Below are 10,064 nucleotides of genomic sequence, written 5' to 3' on the forward strand. Positions count from 1 at the left end.
TTTACGAGCGTAACGGAGAGACTGGAGAAGGCATGCTGGTTTGGGGGAAAAAGAACAGGATTTTGTACCAGCCGAAGCCTCCGGCAGGTTTGCTAATGGCGAACAAGTGCTTGTGGCATTGCTGTTAGGTGGCCCGGAAAGCCAAGGAGAGGGGGCGTAGCCTCCTGGCTTGCACGTGGGCCTCTCTCCTGGTGGAAGACGGTCCTAGTTGGGCTGTGCCAGGAGAAGGGGGAGTTGCTGCCGAACCGGGGAGCCCCAGCAGCGGCACCGGGGTGCCGCAGAGCAGCCGCGTGCCACGTCCCAGTGCCCTCCGGCAGCAATCCGTGCCTGGGATGGCAGTATGATGGGGCTGCAAAATAAGGGTAGTACTAAAAACAAAGCCCTGTCAGCTTGAGTTTCTGGTTTGTTGCCATGCGGTGCAGTACCTTTTCGTGCCTGGATTCTTATCACTACCAAAGAAATGTTTTATGTTATCTCAACACCACTTTTTTCATGGGGCGTTTTAAAAAAAGCTTCACTTGGGTCAGCAAGAAAACTGCAACGTGGCTGGGGGGAGTGCTGTGCCAGAGCCCATTGTGCCAGTTGTAAAATGGGGTGCGAGGGCTTGCCTAGCCGAGCACAGCCACAGAAGGGGTGGGACTCGTACATCTGGGAGGAGGTGCGGGGGCTGCCTACCAAGAAGTAACGCTGGGCTCCTCTCCTCCTGCAGGCATGGCCTTGGCCCAGCGGCAAGTGGCAGTGCAGGAAGGGCCCCTCTACCGCACGGAGGGATCCCACGTCACGCTGTGGTGCAAGGTGAGCGGCTACCAGGGCCCGGCAGAGCAGAACTTCCAGTGGTCCATCTACTTGCCCTCGGCCCCTGAGCGAGAGGTGCAGATCGTCAGCACCGTCGACCCCTCCTTCCCCTACGCCATCTACACCCAGCGCGTGCGCAGCCGGGGGATCTACGTGGAGCGGGTGCAGGGGGACGCCGTCCTGCTGCACATCACGGAGCTGCAGGACCGGGACGCTGGGGAGTACGAGTGCCACACGCCCAATACCGACGAGAGGTACTTTGGGAGTTACAGCGCCAAGATGAACCTCGTGGGTAAGCTGTCCTGCTAATGGCATGGCTGGGGCAACGGGGCATCTCCCAGCCGGCATGCAGCAGAAACCCCATGAATCCCCTATGTGCGATGTAGTCCACATAAGCTATCAGAAAAAACACCAGTGAGGAGAATAGGAGCAGAGAGCAGGTGGCACAGTGGTGTGAATTGCAGGAAATGATGGTATAGAGATGTAGGAGAAATCAAGCTTTCTCTAGTAATAAGACCCTCATAAAGAAGAGAAAACAGGCAGCATAGCCGGAGAGAGGAACGTGTGAAGCCATGGCTGAAAGCAAGAGGGACGTGGAACTGATTTACGCAGAGAGAGAGGGGTAGGGAGGCTGCTCCAGATGGCACAAGCTGCAGAGGGGAGAGCTGTGTGCCAAAGGTGGCAAAATAGCGGAACGGGGAAGAGAGGAGTGATAACAAGCGGCACGTAAAGGGAACGGGAGAGGCGGTCATCTTCAGGCTCTTAACAGAAAGCAGTGCTGAATGCGTCCTGAAACCAGCACACCGATAAAATTGAGCTGTCTGTAGATGAATGTGGGGGAGTTGGTCTGGTGGGTTTTTTTTTCTGTCTGCGTTAGAAGAATTGAAAACAGGTTCTTTAAAATCTGGGGTATTTCCACAGCACCTCTCTGACTAGCTGATTTGACCTTTTCAAGCTTCAGCTTGCTTTCTGTATCTCAAAATGGGATTGATTTGAAGTCTCTAACTCGGCTAACAGCGGTGAAATAGTTTCCATCAAGCTCTTTGGCTGAAGGACTCCTAAAAGATTTCCTCCGCAGCGGAGATGCCCCTCTTGCAGATTTAAGCCCACAGACAGTAGGCTTGCTTTCCTTAGATATTCGTGAGCCTGCAGGTCTCGGGTTTGGAAACCACTTCGGCATTATCCAGACATGCTAGCTGGTCAGGGTGTTGCCGGTTCAGGCCGTGTTGACACAGAAAACCCGTTGCGAAAGGAGCCGAGGTGTGAATTTAAATCACAATAGCCCTCCTTTGGGCTGTGCACCTTGGCTTCTTCCCTTCCGAGGTGCCAGCCCAGCCACTCTCCCAGGCGAAGCCCCACGATCTGGGTACAGGCGCTTACTTAGTTGCATGCTTTCCCATCTGATGTCCATGAGCAGTCGGGAGGTAGATGCCTGAATACTCTTTTCTGGTTGGTGGTTTTGGTTTTTTTTTGTAGTTCTGTCGTTTGCGTCAGGTGTCCAGGTTTGTGGCTCCCCCTTTAGTTTAAACAAGCGTGAGTCAGCACTGCCACTGTAAAGTCACCTCGGGGAGTGAAACCCATTGAAAACCAACACCCGGTGAAAAAAAAAGTGCCTGGGGGCAGGGTGGGGTTGCAGTAGTCGGGGTTTGCAGCTGGGTTCCTCTGCCAGGGAGCTGCACCCCGTGGAAACCAGCCCATGAGCTAGGGTCCTTACAGGAGAGCCGTTAGAGCAAGTGAGAGCACCTGCGTTAGCCGCTGGCATAGACGGGGATGTGGACCAGCGTAGCCAGCATGTCCGATGGCTGGGCAGCGGGGAGCTCCTCCAGTGCTCTCCCCGGGGGCTGGGGAGCCAGTGCCCTCCAGGTTTTAACTCTAGCTCAGCAGCTCCTTCAATGGCCAGCCTGGGGCTTGCTGGGTGAAATGCTTTAGCTCTGTCCCACCCTTGCCACTGGTAAAATGCACATAAGATTTGGGACTCCGTAGACACCCATGAATAGCGCTTTGAGGACATTGGCTTCGGGGCTTATGTGTGTCTGGGATGCTCAAGAAAATTGATCTAAAGTAACTTTTAATGGATTAATTAAATCACATTATGCCCCTTCGTGGATGCTTGCGCTCAGAATTTGGGGCCCTAATTTGGTTTAGCTTAATTCATTTCTGAAAATTCACTTCAGAAGTGACTTAGGGTCACTTGAGTTTTGAATGTGTGTGTCTGCATAGGTGTTTTCTGTGGTTTAACCGAACTCTGACAGAAGTTGAATTTTCCAGAGTGCCCCCTGCGATGACCTGTAGACAACAAGCCCTTACGGAGGTCTCCCCTCTGCCTCCCCATTCACGTGAGCTGGTGCTGACTTCAGCCCCGTCCAACCCTGAAGTCCTGCCGGGGAAACGGGCTGGGCAGAGCACATGCCCTTTATTTTTTTTCCTGTCATTTTAGCTCTCAGGTACAGGTCGTGGGTTTTCAGGCTGGCTTTGTTGCTGCAGACAATATGCAAGAAGAGGTACACGAGAGCTAAATGAGAGTTATTGTTCTCATTTTCTCAGAAATGGAACCAAACTTTTTTTTTTTTTCTTTCATCCAGTTATGAATTTTTAATTGACTCATTAGATTGAGTGGCTCTTTTTTGGCAGCAGCAAAGCCTGGAGGGAGACAGGTTTGTTAGCATCTCTATTCTCTCCATTTTTGTGTGAAATGGATGGGTTTGGAGCAGTGTAGATTTTTAGACTTGCTGCTCTGGGAGCTTTGAGTTGTTGTGTCCTGTAGTTTGAGGGAAGAGCTGAAGGAAGAGTCTCCCCTTTTCACCCGGGTGATACAGCCCTGTGATGAGGGAGTTGGGAGTTTAGGGAGAGCTGGATGGGATACTGGTGCAGCAGTGTATGGGGCTGCTCTCTGCACCGGGACATCTCAGCTTGCAGCAGAGCAGCTGGGATGTGTCTTTGCTCCTGCCATCTGAGCAGTGTTGAGGGCTATGTATCCAGGGCTCTGCAGCTGCTAAAAAATGGTCTTGTCAGCTTCAAAGATGTGCCGGTTGGGTTTGAAAGTACACTTCTCTCCACCTCATGAACAGCAAGCATGGTTGGTTGTTCCTCTTCCGTTTTTGGTGTCTCCACTTGAAGTTCCTTTTTGTTCGTCGAGATCTTGGCCAGGATCTAGTACCACTCTGAGGACCCGAAGTCCCTGATAGCCTGGAGTAAGAAGTGCTCTACAGGTACTTTGTGGGACTCTTACCTGAATTTAGACATGCAGCACAAGTGCTAATCTCACTGAAGCTAGGAACGAGGCCATTAATGTGGTTCAAGGGCCTTCTGCTGTGAGGAAATGTGTATCAAGGCTTAACTTTTTTCACTAGTTTCAATTTACTTCAGTTGCTTCAAAAATAAGTCTGTCTGTACCTTGCTACCCCTCTTCTCATCTCCTCTTGAGCTATGTCATTGGGAGGTGTGAGGTGTGATAGGAGGAAGAATTTAGGACATCTCAGACTGAGTTGCAGGGGCTGAGGGAGGTGGCAAAAAAAAATGGGTGCAGCTCTTCAGGATGCTGTGGAACCGTGGCCTTGTGATTGATTTATGAGAAAGGATTAGCCCATGTACAAAATCTGCAACTCCATTGTTTGCCTTCAGAGTTCAGTTCCCCGAGGCTGACATGAAATTGCTGAGGCTAGTTCATGCTCTTTTACTCAAGGTGGGGGGAAAAGATCTTTAGAAGATCACATGAGTGACCTCCCACTCATCTAACACCAGGCACATTGCCTAAGATAGATGTTGAGGCAATACTTGCAATCAGAGGACAGACAGGGACAAATCTGGAGGCAACCTATCTTTGTTTAAATCAAGTGCATCCTTCTCTAAGTTGACTAAAGAGAGAGCCTAGATGTTAGACTTGGGTTAGGCAGTTGGTGTTGAGTGAAATGAGTTCTTCCAGTAGTGGCTGAAGACTTGGCTGCTTTTGGAAACTTCCCCCATGGGGTTTCTAAGCAACTGATGGAAATTTTGGCTTTGTGGTTGAATTGGGAAGACGCCTGGGCATACTGAAGAGGGGAGTTACAAAACTGGATCGCTTAAATGGGGGATCTGGGGACCATGCCTGCTTGACTGGCAATTGTATCAAGGTCCTGGCCTGCTTGTGGCTGTCTGTGAGAAGTATGTGGGCAGCTCCTTCACTTTTTGAAGAAGTTAAGGACAGCAAAGAATTTGCAGGTGAAGGAAAGCAGCATCCCAGTAACATAGCGTCACCACTAGGAGGACAGCAATGTTTTCCAGATTGTCATTGGAATCATCCCTTGTCTTAATAACTCTTGAAATATGGGCAGAAGAGGAGGTTTCTGTGCAGTAATTTAGGTGGTAAAGCTCCAGGGGTGCTGTGCAATCTGAGATGCTGGTTTGTGCTTCTCATGTTATGTTGATGGGTAAATAAACTTGTGTTTTGCTGTGGGGTAGAAGTGAGCACATGGCAGTTACTTCAGAGTGTGTGAGTCACTGCAAATTTGTACTCCGCTATATCTCTGCAACGAGTTGTTTGTGTGCCTGTACCCTTACTTAGATAACAGTGAAGAGGCCCACGTCTAGCCTCTTCAGAAGCTTCGGACTTTTATCTCAGTGTTTTTTTATCTGTGCTCCCAAAAACGTTGAGCTCTTTTTCAGAGTAGGTGATTTGAGGGAAGAAATCAAGCTTTGAGGTTTTTCTTAAACAGGTAGTGACAGAGCGGGAAAAATGGTTTCAAAGCACTTGAGGTCGCAGCTCTTGTACTCTTTATTTTGGGGGAAGCAGCTGTACAGCATCAATCCTAAATGAGTTAAAGCAAAAAAATGAAAGGGGTTTGGACGGGAGGAGAGACCACAACCTCCACGGTACCGCAGAGTGGGAAGGAGCAATTTCGGTGCAGACTTGAGAAACAAGCAGCACTCAGTCGTGGCTGTCTCGGCAGCGGGCAGGAACTGCTGTGGAGCTGGTAGTGCCTGCAGGGACGGTCTGGTGTCTCCTTCCTGCCAGGTGTAGGTGAAAGGAGGGCAGAGAGGATTTGCGCTAGATAGGTGCTATTCAGTGGCTCCTCTGTCTACCCTCTCAGCCCGGGCACACTTCTGCTCTCTGCTATTTCTCACTGGTCTTACCCTGCCCGGGTAGGCTGGTGCCTTGATCTCTGACCTGTTCTGGGTCCTGCCTGGCTGTGACAGCTCCCAGAGGCTGGGTGTGGTTTTTTGGCTGGCAGCCCCATTGTGGTGAAGTTTCAGCGTCGTGCCAGGCTTGGGAGTGGTGGTGGGCAAGGGCACTGGTGGGATGAAGGGCCAGCTGCCTCTCTGCCTGAGGTCAGTGCTGGCTGTGGCTGTGCTTGGTGGGGTCTCATGTCCAAATGGTGAGCTGCCTGAGTCCCTTGCAGCTCTCTGCAGACCAGAACTCAGTCCATGGATACTTTGGCCATGCCTTTAGGAGTGTGTCTTGTAGGGGTCCTCTGTGCCCTTGAACTGTGGCTTTAACTGTGTGGCCAGCTGCAAGCCCATGGCTGGGACGGGAGGGATAGCTGTAGGATGTATCTGAGAGGCTTTGGTGGCACGGGAGGTGAAAGAAAGATTTATGCAGGCCAGACACTTAGCACTGGAAGGGAAGGAGCTGCATGTGTCTCAGACAAGCGTTCAGGAGAAGAAAACGGGTCTCTTCTGTTGAGCTTGCAACCAAAAATCTCCAGAATCTCTCTGTGAAGAGCTAAAGGGCATATAGCAGGCAAAAAAAAGAAAAATGAACTTTTATTAGTCCGTACCAGCTGCTGCTGCTTGTTGCCAACAGCTTCCCTTCTTCTTCGTCAAGTGCTGCCATACATGATCTGTCTGCACGCAGAGCAGAGGGAGAAAGTCATGTCGCAGGTTTGCCGTGTTTGGGAGAGCACCATCTGCTCCTGGGAACCTGGGGGGACTCAGGGCGAGAGCAGTCACTTCTGCTCACGTGGGGCACATAGACCTCGGTGGCAGCTAGTTTATTCCAGCCGTTAACTGGGCTGAAGGTGGCTTTGCTTGAGGGAGGTGTCGAAGAAAGAGATGGCAGTCTTGCAGACAAGAATCTACCGGTTTTGATAGAAGTCTTTGGGGACTCTTCTTTCTATGCTGCCTTTTTCTTCGTCTCCTGAGAGACAGGGGGAAGTGTTTGTCACTGTACATGAGCAAGCAGCTTGTGTCCTGGGGAGGCCAGGCTTTTTGCAGATGAGCAACAAACAGGCAAAAATCGAAACGAGCAGTTCACAGGTTCCATCTCTGGAGGCTTTCAAGACCCAACAGGATCAAGCAGCCTGGTCTGACCTTATAGCTGACCGTGCTTGACCCTGTAGTTGTGCTACAGACCCCCCGAGGTCCCTTCCACCCTGAATTGTCCTGTGATCCCGTGATGAACCGCTTGGCTGCTGTGCAGTAGAAACCACTGTTAGGCAGCATTTGGAGGGAGGATGTTTAAGGAAAGGTGTAAAATGGTATATAGTGGTGAAATCAGTGCTAAGTAATAATATTGGTGATCTCAACCAGGTGAGAACAGCAAGGACCTATTGTACATCCCCAGATTCTTTTTTCTGGCATGTTTTTTTTGTATTTCATAGGTTTCTTATTTCTTTAGAGAGGTTGCAGGAGTGTGTCTTTATTGCTCAGCTCTGGAGTATGAAGGCAGAATTTGAAGATCCGAAGCTCAAATGTACTAATCTCTCTGAAGCCATCTTGGCGGCTTTGCTACCTCCATGAAGCATGTGTATGTTTTATTTGGCCAAGCCGTCAGTTAACCAAAGTGAGTTCTAGGATTGGTGTTGTTGAAATTCCTGCTTTGTGAGTTACATTCATCTCTGCCTGTTTGGGCTGTGCTTGTTGCAGTAATTAGCTCCCCAGAGGAGTAAATTGTCCTTCACTTTCAAATTTCCCTTTAGCTGACATTTTTTTAAAAAAAAAATAAATTAAAAAAAAAAAAAAATCAAATACCTTCTCCTAGGTCGTCCTTTGCAGCTAGACATGGGTATTTTGTTCTTACCATCCTCCTTTACATGCCTAAATCTCTCTGTCGTAGCCTTGAAAAAAAATTTTACCTATGCTGCTCTGTTTTTTTTTTCTGTTCCTGCTATGGATGGAAAGGGAGTGTTTGTCTGTTAACGGGGGAGAGATGAGAAGGGGTAAATATATTTACCTCTGACAGTTCCTGTGGGCACAGCCTGGGGACTTGCACCAGCAAACCAGAGTACCTGGTTTCTGATACGGCGGAGCAGTGGGGAGCTGCAGGCATCGGGTCCTATCCTGTGTCATGCTGCCAGCTCGCTGTGTGTCCCTGGGTACAGAGCTCTCCGTCTCCCTCACCATTTTCCAGCTGGTAAAATTAGGGATAATAGCATACAAGTCTTTCACAGAGTCTAAGCTAAATAATTGTGAAGTGCTTTGAGCTCCTCAGATAGCAGGAGTTACAAACAAAGGCTTTTATTTCAGCTCTGCCTGGTAATGGTACTGAATAGGATTCATCTCCAGTCCTGCTTAGTCATCTCTGGTGTCTTGAAAGTATAGCTGCTTAAGCTCACCCAATTTTGCCGTTGCAGAAGCTGTGAGGCTAATAGGCGCTGCCAGACTGAGGGGGCCGGTGGTCTGCAGTGCCAGGGGCAGGTGCGTGGGAGCGCGGTGCAGGCAACCCCGCAGCCAGCGGCGCTGGACCTGGCGGGAGGGGCTGCTTCCTTACAGCCCCCCACGGCATTGGCGTGCATGCAGCCGGTCCAGAGGCTCTGCGCCCCTTCCAGATTTAAAACTCCTGCTGGTTAAGAGGAAGGCTCTAAAACCTGTTTAAATTTCCAGTCTTTTTTTGGTTACTGTTTTTTTGGTTTGTTTTTTTTTTTTAATCTTGGCTTTAGTCATACACAGTCTGGCAATGAATTGCATGGGCTAGTTCTTCCTTGTGCTTTTTAAAACACTTTACTGTAGATACCATTCAGGTTATTACTGAAAGCTTATAACAGAAATCTCTGTATGTGTCCTCACATTGCTAGACAAGGTTCACTCGTTATTTTGTGTATCTTTATCTCATCCCGTTACTATATTTTCCTGCTAAACACTTCCAATTACTCCTGTTTTGTGGCAGTACGCCATTTCCTATTCTTTCCTGTTGGAATTGCTTGCCTGATTTTTACTTTTTTATTGTTGTATTACATGACATCCCTTCTCCACCTCTATCTGCACAGGAGAAATGGAACCAATTTTAGGCAGACCATACCTGAAAAAAATGGATAATCCGTTGTATCCACTCTCTCCTTTCTTAGCTGTTGGTGTTTTACCTCCCTCACCTTCCCGCCCTGTCCCACAAAACTGCAGCCAGCTTAGTGGTGTGACATTCTTTGCAGAGGGGGGCTCTCAGTTGTGGAACCAATTTTTTCTTTTTTTCCCCTGTCCACCTACCCAGTTCTCAAAAAACTGGCATTAGACACATTTGGGGCACATCACTGTATTCCACACGTTTTTCCTATATTGTCCCTTTTGAGGTAGAGGTACTTTTAAAAATTTATCTAGCGTATGGAGAAGGTTTACAATAAGAATACGTGTCCTTTTTTTGTGCGTCTGTACACTTGTACCTATGCATTGTAAAAAAAAAAAAAAAAAAAAGGCATTTCTACAAATGTAAATGAATACAGCCTCAGACAATAGCACAGCCCTCTGCTCGCAAATCTAGGCTGGTCTTTAAAATGAGCCCTCTCGCTTCCAGACTTCCTATGTCTCTTACTTGTCAGGAAGGGAGGCGCAGAAGCCCAAATGGTGACTTGCTTTCAGACTGTAAAGAGCTGCAGTGTTTTGCTTGGGTAGGTTTCTGTGCAGCACTGAGCCTGAATAGTAAAATCAGACCAGTCAGTTAAAATGATCTGTGAAAACTAAAGCAGCCTTTCCTGCAAAAGCCTCTTTGCTGGAGGCTCGGAGTCTTTCCCTCTAGTCTACTCTCTCGCCGGCTCCAGCCATGCTTGGCTCCACTCGGTTATCTCTCAGGTTGATGGGACTGCGGCGCTCGCTCTTCCCCCCAGCCCTTTGCCTCTTCGGTGTCAGTGAGGCTGGAGGCTGCAAGGCTTGTGGTCCTCTGCTGCCCTGAAAGGAGTTACTGCAAAAGCAACACTCTGCTCAGCCCACACACCCCTTTGCTTGTCCTGCCAGCTCTTCTCTCATATGCTTTGCCAGTTCCCAGTGAAATGAGGTATTTGGTAGTCCTAACTGTCCTATTTATTTATAGGATTCCTCTCAGTCTGTCCCTCTGAGAAGACCGATGGGTGGTATAGGCTATTTGTGTA

At 49.2% G+C, this 10,064-nt stretch overlaps 1 protein-coding gene across 1 annotated transcript; it reads left to right on the forward strand.

The window, feature by feature from the left end:
• The first annotated feature begins 711 nt into the window (after positions 1-711).
• Positions 712-1,104, forward strand: LOC104081415 (immunoglobulin superfamily member 3-like). The gene has a single exon (XM_009584163.1). It carries the CDS (start codon positions 712-714, stop codon positions 1,102-1,104), a length of 393 nt encoding a protein of 130 aa, XP_009582458.1.
• The last annotated feature ends 8,960 nt before the right edge of the window (positions 1,105-10,064 follow it).

This window comes from Fulmarus glacialis, unplaced genomic scaffold, assembly GCF_000690835.1.
Source record: "Fulmarus glacialis isolate BGI_N327 unplaced genomic scaffold, ASM69083v1 scaffold14918, whole genome shotgun sequence".
Taxonomy (NCBI): domain Eukaryota; kingdom Metazoa; phylum Chordata; class Aves; order Procellariiformes; family Procellariidae; genus Fulmarus; species Fulmarus glacialis.